We start from the raw sequence: 23,463 nt of genomic DNA on the forward strand, positions 1-23,463 counted from the left end.
CTACAGATACACAACTTCATGAAAAACATGGCTACAGTCAAGTATTAAAATTTAAAAAAAGACTTAACATCTTCCAAATGCCTACATCACAACACACAGAGTAATGACATCAGTCTCAGCTCTTCCCTAATTCTTGATTTGAGAAAAATGCATATGCAACATCAAAGGACAGCAACACCTTTACATTTTCCCATTTAATCTTTCTTCCAGGATTCCCAAACCTATCTTAGTCAACTTCAAGGACTGGATTTATACTGGACTTATAAACCACTATATGATCTGTGAAGTACAGACATGAAGAGGTACTCCTTTCTTTTGCTCCCACATGGTTGTTTACTGTGGAATAAGTAAACATAGTAAACATTAGGTATACAAATAAATAAATAAATAAATAAATAAATTAGCAATTAGCTCCTTCCTCCCATAAAATGTGTTCTGTTTCTTTTCCTTCTGAACACTTACTGCTTAATGCTTTTTTGCATTAAAATAGATTTTGATAAAGCTAGTGAATACTCCTCATTAAAAAAAACAATGAAGCAATGTGAATCTTTAATAGTCTATTACAAGGTTTTCTTCCATTTTAGAGCAAATGTTTCCCATGATTTCCTGTTCATCTGAAATATTGATTCTCTGGGACTTGACTTCTCTCTGCTTTTGACAAATATTGTCAGTTGTCAAATTGTCAAATATTGCAGCTGAGGGAACTGGGATTGTTTAGGCCTGGGAAAATGAGGTTCAGTGGAGACCTTATTGCCCTCTACAACTCCCTCAAGGGACACTGGCAAGTTGGGGGTCAGCCACTTATCCTAGGCAACTAGTGATGGGTCAAGGAAAAGCCACAAGTTGCACTAGGGAAGGTTCAGATTAGATATTAGGAATTTCTTCTCCAAAAGAATGGTGAGGCAATAGAAAAGACTGCCCAGGGAGGTGGTGAAGTCACCATCCCTGATGGTGTTTAAGGAAAGGGTAGATGTAATGCCTGGGGACGTGGTTTAGTAAGTAATATTGGAAGCAGGTGAACAGTTGGACTAGGTGATCTTAGAGGTCTTTTCCAACCTTAATGATTCTATGATTCTATGAAATACACATTACTGTAACACACAGGAGAAAAGCAGGTATCATGATGAATCCAAAAATATTTTACAAAAAGAACTCTTCCATCTAGGAACACACTATGGCTATTATTCTGCATTGTCAGTTATTTCTAATTTTGCCTCCAACATTTTATGACTGAATATATGTATAAAATAATTCAGTGACATACCACTTCAGCCTAGGCATTCATTGACTTATTCTTCCTCTCTGACATCATTAGTACGTATCTGTCTTCCAATAAATTGGCATCTAGTCCAGTTTGCATAAAAGAAGCGAGCCTATCAGTTTTGTTGAAATTCACAATAGTATGTGGATGGTACTGGAATAAAGGAACTAACTTTCTTTTCCAGGACTGAATGAATAAGTATTGAATACTCACAGGTTTTGTTTTGTTATTGTTGCTGTTTTTTTAACAAATATGGACTGATCTAAGATTACCAGTGCTTTTCACACTGAACTGCAAAATGCTACAAAATCTTGAGTTACATTTCATTCATAACAATCTGGCTTCTACCAACAGAGACCCAAAAAATCATGCTTTAAAAATATTAACAAAAGAATCATAGGTCCATCAAAGTCCAAGTTTCTATAAATTTTGATGTAAATTTGGCTGAGAATAAAAACATAGGATTTTAGATGCTTTTATTTTTTATTTAGATGTTTTTTGATTTAATACACTTCAGCTCAGAAAAAAATAAATCCTGCTTAGGAACTGTATCATCTGTCCAATGAAGTTAAAAGACAGGAAGGCAGACACCAATGCTGAGGATTTGCTGACTGCAGTGTACATACCACCTTTCATCATTCCCACTTCATAGCATTTTCTTAGTCGGCAGGCCTGGCAACTCTTTCTTCTGTTCTTGTCAATAGTACACTGGTTAGTGGCAGGACACATGTAGTCATTGTGCCCTGTAAAACCAGAGAGAAAACAAGGACACAGTTACACATGATCCTAAACAACAGCCATTACAAACTACCTATAATACATTATCATATAATTAACTGAGCATTTAGTAGTTTTACTGTCATTATCTATCAAAAAGATGTTAATAATGCTAAAAATTCACAGCACACTCACATTTATACACAAGTTCTTCAAAATATTTCAAAATGTATTCATAAAATGAAAACATCTACAGAATAATTTTTTAAAATTAGCAATCAAAGCAGCCACAAAAAAAAAAAAAAAAAAAAGAGCAGATAAATATTGAAAAAGTCACTTGAATTCCTTGTTCTTAGTTTGAGAAATGTCCTGTGATCTGCGTGTTTGTGATTATAGGTTTATAGAATGGAAAAGGCCTATCCACAGAGCTTTTTTAGACATTTACCAAGATTTGGGGCAGTTTGGAAAGGAAATACAACATAAATTAGAGGCAAAAAATATTAATTTAATTGTACATCAGGGATAAATCAATCCCTAAATCCACTCCCTAATTGTTTGTACACTGATACACGCTAAAACACTTTTTTTCATGACAAATTCTTCTATTATCATCTGGTGCAACTAAATTTGATACCAGCACCTTGTCTTTCAGATCTTCACTTCCTTCTTTATTATGCTCTGTGCCTCAATTCTTCCTACAAAAGTTTTCAGTGTATCATTATTTGTTAATGCCAACAAACTCCCTTCTTTTTTTTTCCTTATAAATAAGTATCAAATATACACTCAAGCCTGGTATTAAATTATTTTCCAGCCATAGACAAAGTTCAGCAAGGATAAAAAGACTATCCAAAATAATCTTATTGGTGCTTAGTATTCATCTAAATGCAACTAAGGTACAGCACAAAATGAAACAATTTTACTGCAGAACTGTTTGTTCCTTCTTTCAGGTCAAGGGATCAGCTTGAGGTAGAGTAAGGTGGAGGTTTGACAGAGGCCTTGGTCTCATCAAATCGTCTATCCTTGACTACAAATTAGAAAATAGGGTAAAAATGACTATCGGATTACCCCAGGAACATCTGTTCTCTAATGCTACAAAAAATGGGATCCAATCAAAATAAGTAGCTGAATGGTAAACTTGTTATTATAGACAGATTATTATATATTGTCTCAGACAGAATTATTATTTACTAACTGTATGTATGTATATTTTCCTGGACTGGGATAAAGAACAGAGATGCAACTCAACCTCAGCATGAGAGAGCATTTTAATTTTCAGTTCCTTGAGTATGATACAGGCTGTTATATATCTAATTCAAGACTTTTCACATTTGGGGTGAAAAAAATCAAGAAATAAGAAAACAGCCTCAACCATATGAAAATACAATATCTACATGGAAAAGAAGAAAAAAGTTAAAGCTGTACTTTTTGGGGAATGCGTGTTTATTAGGTCACACTTAACAGCAGGAAAAAAAAAACCAAAAGCTGTGGTACCTGTCCTCAACCAATTGCCTTGTTTTATAAGCTGAGCTCTGAAACAAGGTGAGAAAGAGGCTGAAATAATATTTCACAAATAAATAAAAGCTTTGACTGGTTATCCATTCTAGTAAAGCTAAAATGTAAATTCAGAAATGGAATATTTCCAGGCACTGAAATCACCTTGCAACCCTCTGTAAGAAAAGCAGACAAATATTCCCACTTTGGTCAAAACCAAAAATGTGTTGTAACACTTTTACTGGACCAGCTGATCTTTCATAAGGTTCAACTCATCCTTTTTCATGGTTCTTATGCAGGTGATAACCTTCTAATTTGATTTCAACCTCTTTTTCCTTTTTCCAACTTCAAATTTTCAAAAATGGATTTTGTTTTTTTAGAACAGCATGTAAAACAATCCTAACTGTAATCCATCTACAATCCTTATTGAAATCAATACAATACCATAGCTAATGTCATTGCTTAGACATCAGAGTGACTGTACATCTAGGAAGACAATACTGTATTTAATACTTTTCACGTTTTTAAATTTCATTTAACCAGTGAGTCTTTCATTAGGATTGAACAATGTGTGTGTGTGTGGGGGGGGGGGGGGAAGGCAACTTGAAGAAAATATTAGATAATTAGAGCATACAGTACAATGATCATCAAATGAATCAGAGAAGTAGAGGAAGCAGAGGAAGGTAAGGAAGGCATGCAGGGAGGAAGGAATGAAGGAACCATTTCAGCTTCCTCACGTTACCATCTGATAACAAGTGCTCAGTCACTGGAATCAGAGAAGAAAGTTCCTCTGCAAAGAACAGATAAGACTGGGATGGTGCAACATGGGAAAAGATATAATGTAATTATGGAATAGGTAAAACCCAAAGACGACTTACAGTTCTAAGTAATTTAAAAAAATCTGAGGCATACTGTATTTTTAGTTTTTCCACTTTATCATTTATCCTTAAAGCTCATCTCTTGGCAATGCAGATTCTGAGCAATCCATCTTATTAGAAGTGATTCCTCACTGATTGGAGTCATTAATAGAAGAGTGGAACACAATAGGTGTCCAGCTGCCCTACACTTTCTTTTAATGGTACTAAAAGAACTGAACTAAACTGGAACTAAAAGAATGCAGGCTACAGGAGAAACTAATTAGACCATAAAAATCATTGGTATCATAGGAATACTGAAATGAAGAAATGTCTTTAATGATCACTGGTACTTATAAAGGGAAGCACTTGGACTCCCTGCTCTTACCGATTTGTCGCTTTTCTGAAAATAAATTATCAGATATCCTGTACAAGATTAAAGATAGAGAGTTTACTGTCTTACATATTAAATGACATAACTTATTCTACTACATTCTGTTACTTGTACTACTTAATCCACACATTTGTATGACTTGCACTGTCATCAGTTAACGAAGAAAGACTTTAAGGAAGATGTTGGAGGAATTGGGTTTGTTTTTTTTGGTTGGAGGAATTGGTTTGTGTTTTTTTATATATATCTTGCACATTCTACCTTTTAAAATAATAGCAAAATTAAGTACTTTTACAGCTCTTTATTTTATGCTAAGGTCTTTCTGGAACGGGGCAAAAGATCAAGATCCATATGATAACACCCAATATAATAGGAAGCAAGGCTGAGGAAGTAAAATGTTTACAAGAAAATAATGGTTGAAATTAGGATGATTTTCAGCTTATCCTCACTTGACCTGTCATAATCATGGCTGTTTCTTGTTAGATATGCACTCTGAGTCCTTCTAGTCACTATGAGTCAAACACCTAGTGTTTATATTCAGAGACTCACATCACTATCAGACTAAGTGTTCTCATGATACATGCAGTGTATGCAACAGTCAAGCATGCTTGAATCAGAGTGGGAAGATGATTTATCTGTGAGGACTTCAGTCAACAAAACACTTCATATTTCTTTAAAGTTAAGCGTTACTACAGTCAGCAGAACATTTAAGCATCAGTGTACTTGTATCTAGTAGTTCCAGCAAAGTGTGTATGTTTAAAACTCTGAAAGAAATGCTTCCTCTTTACTTCCATGGAAACTACAACAGATAAAAAGAGCACTGTAATGCCATTTGATGGAGGAAATTCTCAGTTAAAAACCACTGCTTTTCAACATATTCAGCACCATTACCTATGCATTTTTGCCAGCAATGAGCAAGAGCATGTATGTCATGCTTGTAAACATCTACAGCTGTGGAGGTAGCCACTGTCACTGTCCCCACCGCTGAAACACACTACAAGCTGCTTCACCATGCCCACACCCACTGTTTGGACACCATAAACATTCAGCAAGTGTCAGTGAATGCCAGTGGATGTCATTTTTTCCACAAGGAGAAATCCAGTGACAACACTTTGCTTCATACACACTTTCATGTCAGAAACCATTTTGTCAGATTGCCCTTCTGCTGTCATCTGTCACAAGGTAACAAACTGTAATGGAATACTGGCAGGAAGGTTCAATCTATACTGATATACCACCAACCTCTGCCTATACAGTGTGGGCCAATATAATAAAATAGGAGGCATTACTTTCAGAGCAGCCTTCATGTATAATTGAATGAAAGAGGACCATAAATAGGTTTAATTCTGCACAAAAAATTGGTTTAAAGTCAGCGAATAGATTTTGTCAGAGTACTGATGTTAAAGACTGTTATAACTTTTTTTTAAATGAATATTTTCAATTACAGGTAGTACTGTAAGTACACTACATCTCCTTGCATACTGTACATTCAATTACCAAGGATCCAAATATAAAGTGAGTCTACCTAAATTTCTTCAGTAGGCCCATGAGAAAACATATTCTGAAGTTATGCCTAGAATAAAAATAGAGATATGCTAATTTTCTTGTGGCAAACAACTGTTGGATTTTAAATGCACAAGAGTAATTTACAGTTGTTTTTATTTCTTGGCCTCTTCATATTGTTTGTGGGAGTTTTCTCTAGAGGAATTTCTTCTCTTCCCATTTTAACTCAAATAAGCTGAAGCTAAAAATACAAGAGATATCATTAAAAATCTACAGGAATAAGATAGCCATGGCTTGCCTATGCCTCTGTCAGAAAATGCATTTTGTCTCTGAAGAGATCCTATTGAAGTGGCTGTAAGTAATACACTGTGGGAGTTTTTCCTTAAACACAGCAGTTGGTTTAATCATGTGCCAAGGCTTTAAGACAACTGTGATTTTTCAGATAAGGAAACAGAAACTAGATGTCATATTCCTTGCCAGACTTTAGAGATTGGGATCTAGATTGGTCAAGATTTTTTTTATTTTTGTATTTATTTTGTTTTTATGTCACCAGGGAAAAAACATACATCCTATTTTACTATCTTGTCTAAAATTATAAAAAAAAAAAAAAAAAAAAAAAAAAAAAAAAAAAAAGGTTTTGAGGTAGAAGTATGTTTCTCATTTAGGGTGAAAGCTGAGGATAAGGAAAAGGCTGAGGTCCTCAGCGCCTTCAGAACTCAGCAGAACAGTTATCCTCAGGGCACTTTATGTCCTGATCAGGAAGACTGGGATGCTACGCAGAATACACCCCTAGTGATTCGGGTGGAGATGGTTAGAGAGCTCCTCTTCCATGTGGACTGACACAAGTCCATGGGACAGGACAGGCTCCATCTTAAGGTGCTGAGGGAGTTGGCAGGGGTGATTGCTGAACCGCCATACATGATCATTGTACTTCTTTTCAACCCAGGCCATTCTATGATTCTATGATACTGATGTGTTTTTTAAAAGTGTCGTAACAGTCTTTGGTGATATGTAGACTAACACAAAGGAAAATACAACTTTTTTTCCTGTGGCATGGTAGCCAGAAAAACAAGGGATGAACTTAACTTGGAAGAAGGAAGACTCAGATGTCATAGTAGCCTTCAAAGGTAAGGAGAGATAAATACTGGATCAGTGGACAGGTTTTAAAGAAGCAGCTAAATAAACATGTAAGTAATCAGCAACAGTTGATCCTATCACAGGACAGAAAAATGGACTAGGTTTCAAGGTCTACTGCAACCCAATGGTTTGCTAAGACCATAAAAAAATAAGGAATCGTCTTGGATGCAACCATCTTAAATCACTGCCATATCCATGCTGAATGCAGTATTTAAAAGTCACTGAAACAGTACCACTTCAAAATAGATTGACTGGGAAAAAGGAAGCATTGACACTTGACTTTCAACATACACTTTCTTGAAACAAGGAATAAACATCAGTTAGAATTCTGATATTCAAAACACACATTAGAGAGCTACAATCAGAGCATGTTTTTAACTTGAGACCACAAACACAAATATAAAGCAAAACAAGTTTCAGATGAAGCTGACTTATCAAAGGTCATTAGAACTGTCAATGGCAAAATCCTTCTATCTTCTTCAAGTACACATTTTCTAGACTTCTAACCATCATCTACCTCTCTAGCTGGAACTGTGTGTTTTCAACCCTGAGATCAGATACCGCTGTGCAGCCCTCTGTTTATTTACTGTATTTGCCTCTGCAAGTCTCACTTAGACTTGTGTTCTGTAGTTGTGCTCTTTCTACTTGACAACTCATAGAATCAACATGCAAGCAGTTTTTTTGGGGGGGTTCTGTCTTCTTGGCTTCAGAGTCAATATAGCATTTGTAACTGTTATCAGATTACAAAAATACCATAAAAACACAAAGAAATACCAGAAAAATAAAGGGAATATTTCAAAAACCCTTCAAATAGGTAATCTTTCAAATGCTGTACTGTAGTATTACCTAACTGTCCACTTATTAGGCATGTTTTACCAATGCAAATCTAGCCATCTCAGAAGAAAACATGTATGCCTTGCCATCACTCCTAGCACTAAAATTTGAACTACATACTTTCAAAAGAATACAGCTCTGTCAAGCTATCGCTGTGAAATTAAAACAATTGATAATACTCCATGCCCACTGCCAAAACTCCTCCTTTAAGTTCAGAAGACAAAACTGTTAACTGCAATCAAACCATAAGCCACACAACTAAATTACTTCCCAGCTTCAAGAATTCTATACTTCAAAGACCACTCTATCTCTGTGATTCAAGACAATCTTCTGGAACCCCTCATCATGGTTATTCATCCTCAGATGCCAACATGCACTTACCAGGCTGGTACTGTCTTGCATTACAAAGTAATTCTTAACTGAACATTTGTGAAATTTCCCAGAGTTTTATCTCAATATACAGCTGTAAAGAGGTGCACCTGAAATGCAGACAAGGTGCACCTGAAAACAATTAGAAAGGCTTATGAAAGAGACAGGGAAATGGAAATTAGGACCCTTCAATTTACTGAGTTACCTCTCAATTTTCTGAATCATTTGTTCTCCCTCTGCAGGTCCTCAGACCAATAAACACAGGCATTTGTTGGACTCTGCTCAGAGATGTTAAGAGTAATTCCTTCCTGTTTGTTTCCCCTTTGGTGGCTATATAAATAACAAGAGAGTTAGAAAGAGGGGAAAAGAATGTGTGAGTCACAAGGGAATTTTTCATTTGTAAATAGCATTTGTAAAGTTAACGCTGAAATAATTCATCCAATTCTGCTTTCTCGATTTTAAAGAGGTTATTGTGGGGGAATCAGAAAAGGCCTAAAGACAAAGGAAGTTACTCAGCAAACAGAAAGATAGATGGTGAGCAACTCAAGAACTGAATCTCACTTAAGATACCATGATTTTTTGACTATAACAACTTAAGTTATAAGAACAAAACGTAAGTTATAAGAACTTCCCATTGGGAAGTTATACTAGGTACTTTTTGGACTGTTTTGTGGATGCTTTTTAAAAGACAAAGTTATCTAAATCAGTAAGAAATTTTTTAGCAGATGGGAAGACAAATCACTAGAACTAGCAGTCACTGTAAGAAAGCTCTTGAGTCTACAGATCAAGGCTAGGAATGTTATAAAAGATTTACTTCCATTAAGCTACTGGGTTCTGTAAACAAAGAGCATATAAAGTTTATATTGAGTGGACTTAATGAGCTACTGGCCCCCTGTGATTTGAAAATTAATAAATATTTTAATAGAGAAGTACAGTGTGTTGTGATGTGATGGCTTGTTATGCCTCTGGATTCCAATCAGTTGACCACCTACATTACCAAAAGAAACATATGCTGTTCAAAGAATAACGTATTCTTATATCAACCATCAAGCAACACAGTGATGTTGATGTATGTTTGTCGTATGATTTTTTTCCTCCCATAAAACTTTATACATTAATAGCAGCTTGCACAATGCTTTCCCAAACCAAAGTCCCCAAATCTATTTTATGACTTAAGGAAACAAACTGGCATTGGCAAATTCAAGAGGAAACTGAGATTTTCACCAACCATCTGCTGTTTAAACATAATTGAGCACTGATAAAAATACCTAATTTCAGTTGAGGTATTGAAAGACAATTACTAATTCAGGCTAGCTTTTCAGCATTTGACAGAAAAGAAAGATAATTTAGTAGATAAATTTCACAAAATATCTGTAGAGCTATTTCAAACTATCTGGATAAAAATGAAGCTACCCATCTCCAGTCCAGTGTAGTCCAGTGTACATGTGATTTTTCTCAAAATTTTGGTTGTTAACTTACACAGGTAAATAATCCAAAGATTGATACCACTGAGGATAATATTACATAGTGAAGAAAACTGATTACCCCATACAGTGCTTTTGTGTCTGTACTCACTCATTTTTTTCCTGTGGTTCCATTAAGAACATGGAATATTTTTACTATTATGCATTGAGAATATCAGTCCTTGCTTTGGCAATTCTACTATGAAATCACTGATGAAAACCATAAAAATGACCAGTTATATATATCAGTATATGTATTGGGAAATAGAAGAGTGTGGTTCCCTTGCATTTAAAGACACACTAAAACAGCAATAGAAGTATGTGCTGAAAATGTGATACAAGTGATACAAATGTTTATACAAAAATGTCCTCTTTACCTCACTGTGGTTTAATTATATGATTCCAAGGAAATTTTTGTCCCTTTTTTAGGAATGCACATCATAAATACAATACAGATTAAACAATATTTACCCCATGAAGTCTTCTACTCTTCCGTAGTATTTATTGCTAAATATCCTAACCACAACCTCTTTAAAATTATTACCACCTGGCAAGGTAAATGGTAGGTTTTCTCATCTATGCTCAGTTTCAAAATTGGTCACTTCTTTAAACTGTATGCATGTTCAGTGAAAATGTGCAACTGCCAAAGCAAATGTCTCTTCCAAATCCAGCAGAAAATTTAAGAATATATATACATATATATATATCCCTTAGTTTATCAAGACTGGGTATCTATGACTTCAAAATCTATTTTAAAGGCCTTTTAATCTCTCTATGACCAAATGATGACAACTGTCTTACAAGTTCTCATATCCTTTAGCTATTTTCTTGATATTAGTCTTGATATTAGTGGATGTCATTTCTTATGACAGCTGTCATCCAAGAAGATGTGGATCAACTGAAGGAAGTATGGAGGAGTGTAACAAATAGGATCAGAAGTCTAGAAGACATGTTCTACTGAAAGAAATGAATTTGTTTAGTCTAAAGAAATAGAAGACTGAGGAAAGATATGATAACAGTACAACTATGTAAAAGGTCATTACAATAATTCTGCTTTGTACCAACAAGGGAAAATGCAAGGAGTGGGCTTATATTAGAGCAAACATGAGTTAGTGATTAAGAGAACCATTTCATAGGACACCGACAACCTAAGCTTTACATTCTATGACTGACTACTTAAAAATTATATCAAGTGTATGTAAAGAAGCAAGATCTGAATTTACTTAAAAGTGTGTATTATTGCATAAACAAACAATAGATCTGGTGTTGAGGACTTGAAGACTTATTTACAAAGAAACTAGGGCAGAATCACACAAGTGTTGATATAGAAAAATGGAACTCAATGAAAGAGTCAGATTAATTTCTTTATCCATATGTCCAAAAGCTGAATATCTGCTATGTGTGGTTACTTCATAACTAAATCTTTCAATTTTCGTTTTGTTGCTGGATCACCCAAGACCAAGTCACACAGGTAAGAGATGCAACAATTATTTCCTGCCTATTTAGTATTGTTAAAAATGATAATAATAAAATAGGAAACAAGGAAGGCATTAAAAACTAATGTGTTATGGGTAAGGTGGCTTAGTTCAATTCAAGTGCAAGGACAGAATTTCAAAATTCTACATTATTCAGATTCAGTCAGGGAATTCATAATGAAAAAAATCCAAATTATGGAGCTGTTCTCCTTACCTTACTATTAAATATGTCCTTCTGATGTTAAGAGAAAAGCACTTCACTCTTTCTCCACCCAGTCTCTCTTATTATCATCCTCTGTTGTAACTACTCTCTTTTCTACAAACCATTTAGAAGAAGTTTCAAAAGCAGAAATACTGGTAACTGCTAACTAATCACTGGCATTCAATTTATCAGTGTTTACTCCAAAGCCAGTATTTCACTTTCTTCTTTAAGTGGAGAAAAGTTCTGGAGAGGAATGCTGCAAATCTTATTTAACTCAGTGGCAGTCTTGCAACAAGACAGGTAATATTCACACCTATTGCTTGATACAAGGCAAAAACTGCTTCTTGCTATGTTTTCTTCATAAAAAGAGCAACAGGAATTTCTGTATGCAAATATCACCCAGAGATGTAAAAAACTATAGAAACCTGCCTAACTCACAACATTTTGCTGGTTTTCTCTTTCTGTGTTTCATTTTTATTCCCAGAGATACTGAATACAATTTTTAGTAGAAGCATACTTAGTCCCTACACTTTTCTCTGTGTGTATGTGTGTTAAACAGAGGAAAAAACTTAGTCATCCCACAGAGTGACAGGCATTATAACAAATAATTATCTTGGTCATAGTAATTACATTGTTTCTGTTAGATGCCCTCTAATCCAGTGGACATTTTGCACAGTATACTTTCAGTCATGAGACAGCTGGGAAATATACCACTGTGTATAGTTCAAAGCTCTGCTTTGCAGGCAAATATAAATATCATTTCATCCAGGACACATTCCTTTCAAACACTGGCTCTTAAAAGATATCTCACATCTTCAAGTAGCTGAGATTTGGGTTGAACTATTCTGCTAAAAGAGCACTAAATTAAGATTAAGAAATCAATAAATTTGAATTAATCTTATTCTGGCAGTGAATTCTCAAAAAGAAATTTTGGATAGGAACTTAATCACAGAAAAAAGACATGCATAACCTAAAAAAATGGTCATCCTGATCCAACGCTGATTTTTGAATTAGATTTTTTACTGACTCCATAATCAGACATACAGAAACCAAAAAGAATGGAGAGGCTTTGCTTTTCCCTCATTAATCTTGGTCTAAACAGCAATATATTACATATCTGTGAGAAGCATTCACCAAATACATAACTAAGCATACATAGGAGAAAAGTTAGTGCTAACAAAATCTCAATAAATGTTATTGTCCTGGGCTCAGGCTGCAATTTCAAGTAGCTTCCTCAGGTGTAAAATGTTAAGGCAATTCACTTGAGCAGCTTATTACCTTGAATACTTCTTTTGAAAAAAGCTTTGCAGCCCTCACAAGACCAGACCCCATAATGGTAGCCTGAAGCATAGTCGTTGCACACAGCACAGTACCGGGTCTCCTTGGTGGACTCCATGGACAGACTCCCTTTCTCATTGGTACTAGACATCCTCTCTCGAATGCTGTGGCGCCTATTATCAGAGCTTGGCCTGTTAGCAGAAGAAAAACAAAGGAAAAACAAATATTTCAACATTGTTAAGTCTCATCCACTACTAAGGACTAAGAATGAAGAGCAGATCTATTTTAGAAGATCTAGAGTTTCAAAGATCTAGATTTTGAACAGACAGAAAAAAAACCTGACTTTGTCCCTTGCTTTCTAATTGGTTCTAATTGGAGAAGTGTAGAAATCATTAAATACTGAGATATTATTCACAATTCTTCACAAATTAATCTGATGTTACCAAGCATTGTACCTTGAAAAATTAAAAAGCTATTCAATAAAGTATTCAGTTTTTCTAAAGATATTACAAAGTTGTACCAAAAAACAAACAAACTAACTAACTAACTAATTTTCTTCTCCTTTCCAGAGGGTACAGCATTACTGAACTATCAATAAATAGTCTAAAAATGAAAACTGAACAAATCTATAGCATAAATGGCAATTAATTCACATTTGATAAGAGGTTATTACAGCTCATTGCTGTAGGCTTGATAAATAAGATTCAGAGATGAGAGGATGTGAAAATAACAAGTGAAACAGCAGTGATCTCTGAAGTTACTCCTAGAAGGTAAACAGTCTCACACAACACCTCCGGTGGCGCAGCGGTAGAATTCCCGTTTGCAACACCAGGGGGCCCGGGTTCGAATCCCCCCCTGTGGAGCAGGGGGTAGAAGTGCCGCTCTGCTACACAGAGGGCTCGAATCCCGGGAGTTGGACTCGATGATCTCTAAGGTCCCTTCCAACTCGCACAATACTATGATACTATGATACTATGAACACACTATTCAATAATAGTCTATAAATTGTTTGGATGAAGAATCCAATTCAGTGTGGCAACATCATACAAGTTAAAGCATGAAGTATACTACTGTTTACATTACTACCCGCTTAGCATGCATTTTTTAATAACTGTTTAGTTTACAGGTGGCTCATCTCTCCCAAGTCCTAACTTTTTCTCAAAATATCCTGGTTTTTGAACCGAGGAAATGTGGGGGTCTTTTTCAGATTTCTCCTTATATACCCATATTTGTCACATTACCTTCTTCAGTGCAATACACATCTGGCACCAACAGCCCCTCCTGCTCCAAACCAGTACTCCTTTACAGCTTTCTGATTACTACTATACTCAACTGTTCCCTTTCATCTAGGCAAAATTCCCCAGCACCTCCTGCTACAGTCCAACTTGAATTCCCAAAAGCTTTATGTCAGCCAAAATCACTCAAGCACTCTCACATGTGCTGCCAACCACCCCCCAAATAAATACCTTCTGTCCCACCTTATATATACTTTCTGTCCCAGAATATGACACATTTTCATTGAACAACATTGAATGAATAACAGTTATTGAAGAAACAGAGTGATTTGCCCTGTGAGACCTTACAGCTGTTACTGGCATCATTCAGGAAAGCTGCATCTTTTAAACTCAAAGTTCTTTCCCAAGCCTTATATACCAGTTAATTTTGAAAACTTATTTTTGATGTTCTTTTATTTTCATTAGGATCTATGCAAGACAGAAAAAAAATGCAAATGGTGAAGTTCTGATGTGGCACAACTGTTTTTTAAGGGATGTGTGAAAACCACAATGTGTCAGAATTCTGAAAGTGTGAATTTGCCAAACTAGGAAAAAAAAGAAATCATTTCCTATTTCAGATGTTAAAGCAGGAAAATACAAAAACAGTATCTTTTATGTATCACTGTGCAATACATATACGATACTCCTAAGCACCTATTCAAATCTGCCAAACCTAGATATTTTTCTTATTCGAGTCCTGAATTTTTCTTTGTCTCAGTGTCTCATTTAATTAACATTATCTTTATCTATTGAGAACTGATCAGTTACTGTTTCATATCTTTGCCATCCTGTTCCTTCTAGCTTGCAGCTAGATCATTTAATCAAATTTTCACCTTTTCAAAATATTTATTTTTGCTCAGATCAAGATTAGACTCACATGTACATTTTTACTAAAAAATAAGAAAATAAGAAACGACTGAAGAATTGCCTGCAACAAACAGATAGAAAAGCTTCTCCTCTCTAGAATGGATAAGAAATTTCACACACTCACACACACACAAAGGTAAAATCTGAAGGTTTGCTTCCTACAGATACACAGAGGATCAGTGGTGAAAGGGATCCCCAGAAAGACAAGAGACTAACACAATTGTGTTAGTCATGTGTTACTCATGCCTGCTGTAAGAGGCCATGCTTTTTTACACTATTGTCTCAAAAGTTTGCTGAAATGGACAAGTCCAGGCAAGCCCTGGGCAGGGGATGAGAAATCCTTTGTCTGAGGGTGATGGACAAGTCCAGGGGCAATGAGAGAGAGATAAGCTGCAGATGAATGGCCCTAAAGTGGTCTTTTTGTGTGAGCTTATCTCAAGGAAGATGGCCATCTCCGAGGTACTCACATGACTCTGACCCAAGCCTCCCTGGAATGTCACGTAGGCTGGGAAGAAGTAGGATAAAAAGAGCATGGACAAACCATGGGTTTAGGTTTTCTGACATCAGATGCCTCACCTCGTGAACAAGGAGGTTTTCTGACATCAGATGCCTCACTTCGTGAACAAGGAGGTTTTCTGACATCAGATGCCTCACCTCGTGAACAAGGAGGTTTTCTGACATCAGATGCCTCACTTCATGAACAAGGAGGTTTTCTGAGATCAGATGCCTCACTACGTGAAAGCCTGCATGCTGAAGAAGATGCCTGCATGCTGAAGAACTAGGTATCTGGCCTCAGATTCCTCCATCGTTGTCCTGCTGCTGCCAATGGATTCACCTGGGCTTGCTCCGCGAGACCTCACTGCTCGAGACTCTGTTTCGTGAGACCACGCTGTTCCCTGAGACCCCGCTGCTCTTTCCACTGCCTGCTCTGTGCTGCACCAATCTGCTGCTTGCGGCCTGCCACTCTGCTGCTGCTCTCCCCTACACTTGTTTTTCCCCGGACCAATGAAACAATGTGCAACAGGACGCTGCTGCATCCAGGAGTGACTTTCCCTGCCTTTACATCATTCTTGCCTTTTTCCACCTTTCCTATCGCCCGCTTTCCCGTCCCCAGCACCCTAATTTTGATATTCACCGCTCTCCCTTCCCCATCCCCTCAGCTGTCTATTATTTCTAATAAACTGGTCGGATTAACATTTGAATGTTTTTCTTCTTAATCTCACGCCGGGCACAACTTATCAAAAGAACCTTGCCTCTCTCCTAAATTGGAGAGAGACACCTGCCAATAACGCACCTGCATTTTGTGTTTTACTTACTTAGATCATCTTTGTCTTTCTGCTCACAAATTTATTATATTGAAAGTCCACTATGAATCTTTTGTACAGACCTTCACCAAACAAAATGAATCCAAAGGTCCTTGCCAGCTTCTACCTCCCTACACAGATGAAATCAGAGTCACTCAAGCACCACGTCAGGCAAACTTTTGAACACTGGCCTTACAGAACAATCACACTGAGGCCTTGTGAACCACAGTGGGAAGAGAAAATAGAATGTCTCCAACCCAATCCTCAAAAGGAATAACAGTCACCAACCTTTTCCATTTATACCATGGCAATGGAATCGGGTAATAAATAAACTTTGCATTATCACAACCATAGTACTTTTTACAAGATGCAAGGAAGCAGTCCTTTGGAAAAAGAGGATCTCACTAATGCAGAGTTTGCGAGAAGAAAATAACATCTCATGTTTCATCCATAAGTCATCTGCCAGTTTGTGCATGTCACAGACCACCGATGCTGTATCTGACATAGAATAACATTCTGCTCTTCATCCAGTTTTCACTTAGGTTTCAATGGTTAGCCTTCTGGAGAACATCATGCAACAACCTAACCCAATTTTAATAACGTTGGCAAGACTATCCTACCCAAAATACAATAGCAAAACCTTTTCACAATTTCCTTTGTAATCTGTGCAAACAATAACAAAAGAAAGACCAAAAGTTCTTGTCAACTATTTTTACCAAAGAGAAACACATATCAAAAAAAAAAAAAAGAAAACCCCAGATAAAGACCTTCCTCCAAGGCCCCCAGTGAAACAAAATAGATTAGAGAGCAAAAAAACCTCAAGGAACACATGATTTACTGCTCTTTTCCAAATATAATAATACAGCAGACATATAAGATTGAAAGTGATTTGGAACTTAAAATGCAGGACAAGCAGTATTCTACACTCATATTTACCACTTATGTCCACTGAATCTGTTCTTCAGTAAATTTGTTAGCAAACAAAACACCTCTGTTTTCAGAGAACCATAGAATGGAATCATAGAATTGTTTGGGTTGGAAGGAGCCTTTAAGATCATCTAATTCCAGCCCTCCTGCTATAGGCAGGGACACCTCCCTCTAGACCAGGTTGCTCAAAGCTCCATCCAGCCTGGCCCTGAATGCTTCCAGGGAGGCGGCATTCACAACCACTCTGGGCAACCTGTTCCAGTGTCTCACCAACCTCACAGTACAGAATTTGTTCCTAACATCAAGCCTAAATCTACCCTCTTCCAGTTTAAAACCATTTCCCCTTGTCCTGTTGCTACATGCTCTTATAAAAAGTCCCTCCCTGGTTTTCCTGTAGGGCCCCTTCAAGTACTGGAAGGCCACTATGTCTCCTCCGAGCCTTCTCCTCTCCAGGTTGAAGAGCCCCAAACATTTTCGACATTTGCTGGCCATCTGAAAATATAAAGCAGTCCAGAGATCTTTAATCTCATGTTGACTATGAGGCAAAAGTAATCTGTATATGAAGGAATTACAGTTATGTAATGTAAATTATATTCTTATGTCATAACGCTGATTGGCAGGCTGGACAAATTTAACGAACCCACAGTGCACAGTCCAGCCAAAAGTGAGGTAAGGCCCAATTTATTCACAATCCATTTTACCTAAAATAAAGAGATTTCAAAGGAAGGAAAGGTTAAGGGGAAACATTTCTGAGAAGTTAAAGGAGACACCTTGAGAAAGACTGTGTATTTAGTACGAGAATTCGCAGCCCCTAATATTTTTTTTAACAGAATGGTTGGAACTTTTCAGTGTAAAGAGCCTCAGAAACAACATTCCTTTTAAATGAAACCAAGGTCTAGCAGGGATAAAGCTTTCCATGCAATGGGCCTAGTCTGTGAAGTGTGCTATTCAATATGAAACTAATTAATTTGCTGTTTATTTTACACCATATGCCATATGGTGTAAAATATTTATAAAATATTATTTATCCAGAATAAAATTGAAAATACTTCAAAAATATCTCAAGGAGAAGTAGTGCAGTAGGAACATACAAGTATACAAACAGAAAATTGCTAAGCACATTAAGTGCCTCAAAAATGTACTCTCAGAAAGTAGATCCATTGAATGTGGAAAACAAAGTGTATACTATCCAAATGAAAATGGTTGCTTTAAACAAATATCCCTAAATGATCATGGTTGTAATTTAGCTAAATACAACTTGACAATGGAGAGAGAGCAGTGCTACATGCAGATAAATTCACAGTATATTTTAAGTTAGGCAGAACCCTAGGAGGTGGTCCTAAATTAGGCCACAGTGAAGATGGATTCTAGCAACAGATACAGGAACCAGCAGCAAAAGATCATCGAGTCCAAACACAACCTAACCATACTACTTCTAACAGCCCTGCACTAAATCATGTCCATGAGTACCACATCCAGCCGTCCCATCCAGGGACAGTGACTCAACCACCTCCCTGGGGAGCCTATTGCAATGCTTAACAACCCTCTCTGTTAAGAAGTGCTTCCTGATATCCAACCTAACCTTACCCTGGCACAATTTTCAGCCATTTCCCCTCATCACCTGTCACCAGTGAGAAGAGACCAACCCCACTCTCACTGTAAGCATCTTTCAGGTCTTTGAAGAAAGCAATAAGGTCTCCCCTCAGCCTCCTCTTCCCCAGACTAAACAGCCCCAGTTCCTTCAGTTGATCCTCACAGGGTTTATTCTCCAACACCTTTGCATGCTTTGTTGCCCTTCTTTGGACCTGTTCCAGCACCTCAGTGTCCTGTCAACATATATATATATATATATATATATATGGCAACATATATTAAAGGAAGATTAGGATTTAAAATATATTATATGGTTGAACTGCACCTTGCAAACACAGCCTGAATTTTTGTTGTTTTTTCCTGCACATATGCATATTTAGTTGTAGGAAAATACTTTCCACAGAGCAACAGCTCATCAATCCACAGAAGACAGAATTTATTAAATGAGCAGCTATTCTGTCTTTGTTTTGTTTTGTTTTTTCCCTAACTGCTCAGTGTCTGGCTCACTGCTAACAACACACTAGCTGAATACAACTTTATCATCAGAATTAATTTTCTTTCAGTATTGCCATGAGAGTATAGCATTTGAGTAGTTGACAAATGTTAACGAATGTATGTTTTTCTAACTGAGTCAAAAGGATGAAAAATGAGGGATTAAGGGCAAAAGAATATACAAAGTCATATTCAAACCTGAGTTTTTAAGTACCCACCATTAAATAGCATTTTATATGTTCAGAATGCTACTTCTCTTGCCTGCAACTGCACGGGTAAATGTTCAACACTTAAGTAAACCAGACTGCAGTACTTCTGTTCAGCACAAAGAATATTACAATACAACATAAGACTAATTGTGAAGACTTAGATTTAAAAGATTTCTGAACTTCACAGAAGTATTTGCGACAATTAGAGAATTCAGTTCTTAAGTTCAGCAATCAACTGCCTTCATGTAATACTTCTTTGAGTTTGCCTCATTCCGATTTGGCAGTAGTTGTGAGAAATTACAGTCATAGAGAATTTAGTGTCATATTTCACTATATGAATAAGACATTGCAGATTTGTTCATGTTCATATACTGAGGCAGAAGTTGTCTTATGATGATCCCATAAGTTAAAAAATTATCATTATAATAATAATTACATTAGAAAGTGGAAGCAAAAAGCTTCGCACAAATCACCAAACTTTATGTTTATTTTAGGCTTATTAAGAATACCTCTTGCAAACTGTTTTGCCACATGCAGCTTCTCACCTTCTGAAAAGAATGCTTAGCTAAACAAAATTCTTATCTTTAGCCTCATATAAATGAGGCTATAAATATAGTCATGGAGAGCTGGCCTGGAACATACTGGTGCGCTTTCCTTAAATGCAGGAGGCAACAACAGCAAGAGAGGACTCTCAGTCCCTACCTGAGCATTGCAGAAGAAGGATGTTGGTGATACTTGTTAACAGCTGTAGATAGTGACACTCCAAGTCACTACTTCACAATAGAAGAAATAAAATATAGTAAATTTTGCCAACAACCATGCCCAGCAGTTGTTCTTTTTCAAGTATTCTCACTTTATCTACTCAGCCCATTCTTACATTCAACTTCACCTACTCCTTCCAGTCTCAACTTCCTTGTCCAGAAAGAACAAATTCTGGTGCCTGGAGTGACACTCCCAAGCTACTTCTCTCCCCACAGACTACTCATGAAAAAGCTCTCTTTATATTCTTTGTGTCTCAGGCTGGTAGGTTCCATTCTTCAGTCTGTATGCTCTCAACCCAATCTGCCATGGCTACTTAGTTCCTATTAATCTTAACATTCAGTCCTACTTTCCTTTGACCCACCTCACATGTTCCACAAACACAAGTTGAGATTTTCAATTTAAAAACAATTGAGGGACCTTAGTATCATTATAATCATATGTATCTCATCAAGCATAAAGAAAACAAAATTGTATCGATTTTTACCAAAGCTGAACTTAAAATTTCTGAAATTACATGATGAACAGTTCATTATAAATGCTATGAAGTACCTAGAAGTAAAACTAAAATGTTACAAGTCAGTCCAAACAGAATTTAAACATTTAAAGTTTTGGGTTGGTGTGTTTTGTTTGTTTGTTTGTTTTTTAATCTCTATGATAGCTTTAAAACTATGAAATTTCACTTACATATAGAGCCTTGTATTATGTGACTTGCACTTCCATATTTTCTTCTCTGGACTGGGGCTGCATCTGTTACAGTGCAAGCGTGTATACCACTGGAGTCCTAAGAGTCTAGGCACTGGGACACTGCCCATGGGGTAAAATGAATACTAGAACCATACCTCTGAAGAACCAAGAGAGATGTCATAATAGCCACAGTATGTGATAAACACAGAATCACATAATTGTAGGGGTGGGAAGGGACCTTCAGAGATCATCGAGTCCAACCCCCTGCCAAAGCAGGTTCCCTACACCAGGTCGCACAGGTAGGCATCCAGGCAGGTCTCGAGTATCTCCAGAGAAGGAGACTCCACAACCCCCCTGGGCAGCCTGTTCCAGTGCTCCATCACCCTCACCGTAAAGAAGTTCTTGTGCACATTCATGTGGAACTTCCTATGCTCCAGTTTCTGGCCGTTTCCCCTTGTCCTGTCTCCACACACTGCTGAAAAGAGCCTGGCCTCACCACTTTGCCCCCCACACCTCAGATATTTATAGAACTGGATCAGGTCCCCTCTCAGTCCTCTTTTCTGAAGGCTAAACACAAAGAAATAAGCATGTATATAATATAAAACAAAAAAGAAAAAAAGAAGAAAAAAAACCAACCTCTACAGATGTGTTCAAATAGACATTTCTACAGCTTTAAACACATGCTAAAGTTACTACAAACTCTACCACTCGTCAAATTACACTGTGGCCTCGATGTGAAAACAACATAAATAGATCTACTGAAATTGCATATCTTGCAATCCCTGTATACTTGTATACTAAAATACAAAGTTCAGCTTTGCTAAACAGGGGATGGAATATCCCTTAAAAGACTAGACCTGCCTCATAGGTCTCCTTGTTTTAACTTTCCCTGACTACACTTCTGATGAAGAAGGCTCTCTCTATGTCTGTCTGGTGCTTCATGACCAAATGTCTAGCCTACATCATTCTCTGCTGGAACTTGAAACTCATTCCTCCTCAGCTATTTCCATTTAGCCTGGAGAGTAACACAGTCACAGTCCCCTCAATCAAATCTTCCCTCTGTAGCACTCCTGCCACATCTCAAACTCCAGTCTTCTCTCCACAAATTCTCCTAATTCTCCCATCTTCTCACTGCTCTTATCCACTGAATGAAACTCTGAATTAGGCTTTGCTAGTTTATCCTAAAACAGCATACTTCTCTCTTCAACCCTTTCAGTCTTCAAAAAAAAAAAAAATTGCCTTTGCTGTATATTAATACTCTGTTGCATTTAGTTTAACCCTTTAGATACTATCTCACAATCCTTTTCCCTAGTCAGTAATTCCTCAGTTGTTACACTTTTACAATAGATTTCTCCTTCCTAAAGGCTGGGGGCTGTACTGACCCTGAATGATTTCAGAAATGTTTAATGCTTCAACTTCTAATCCAGTAAACAGCTTTAGAAGAGTTCTCTTTCTTACACACTTAAATCTCAAGTGGTCCATTTACAGATTTCTGCTACCTCTACCATTGTCAGATACCATCTGCCTATTTAAAAATGAACAGTACTATTTTGCTGTATGCTTTTAATTTGTGATCACTGGATGTCCTCCCGCTTTTTTAGGAGAAATAAACAGTACCTGTGAAATGAACATTTTGGTACACAGCCTCAAGATCCAAATTAATAATCAGCCAACTTGCTCAGGGTTTCTCTGCCCGTTCTACCTCCTGGCAGTTTGATCTGGGAGCTGTCTCTGACATTGTCTTGCATTCAGTCAGGCAACCTCACAGACTCTGGTGTATGAGGAGTCACATAATCTGAGGCAATATCTTTATCCAGTGCCTAAAAGCATGCCAGACTTGATGGAGAAGCTGCTGACAGACAGAGTGCCTGTGGGCACTGCACAGATCTGATTTTCTGGAAGCAGTACTGAGCTGGTGTGTGGCAGAGTGGCTCTGGGGACAGAAGAGACAGGAGGCTGAGTGTGGAAATCAGCTATGACCAGAAGTATGTCAAAGATGAGAGCCAGATGGGCAAAAGGTCTGAGAGGGAAAGGACAAATCTTAGTGTAAACAATCTGAAGAATGAAATATGTTTGAAAAGCTGGAAGTATGGGGAAAAAAAAAAAAAAAAAAAAAAAAAGCCAGCTCCAGCTGAATATGTCTGGTGTATATCCTCTGCAGCCTTCACACTTACAGAAATATCTGGTTACCCTTATCTCTATTAAAGACTAAGCTGCGAACTTGTACTACTGCATTTCTTACATCATTCTTAGAATTGAAATATGGTTTTTATGAAAAAGCTGAAGTTCAGTCTTTCATATAGGAATGTAATACAACATCCAGAACAATTTTTTTTCTCTGCATTTCACTGTTCCTACTGAACTTTCTTCAGAATT

General features: G+C 37.0%; 1 protein-coding gene across 1 annotated transcript in view; it reads right to left on the minus strand.

The window, feature by feature from the left end:
* ESR1 (estrogen receptor 1) overlaps positions 1-23,463 on the minus strand; it is a 178,834-nt gene that overhangs the window by 66,240 nt on the left and 89,131 nt on the right. The window contains exons 4-5 of the mRNA XM_072333319.1: positions 12,976-13,166; positions 1,888-2,004 (exon numbers count right to left, since the gene is read on the minus strand). Of these exons, the coding sequence (XP_072189420.1) occupies positions 1,888-2,004; positions 12,976-13,166 (308 nt within the window). The remainder of the gene's footprint in view (positions 1-1,887; positions 2,005-12,975; positions 13,167-23,463) is intronic.

The sequence above is a fragment of the Excalfactoria chinensis genome, chromosome 3 (genome assembly GCF_039878825.1).
Source record: "Excalfactoria chinensis isolate bCotChi1 chromosome 3, bCotChi1.hap2, whole genome shotgun sequence".
Taxonomy (NCBI): domain Eukaryota; kingdom Metazoa; phylum Chordata; class Aves; order Galliformes; family Phasianidae; genus Excalfactoria; species Excalfactoria chinensis.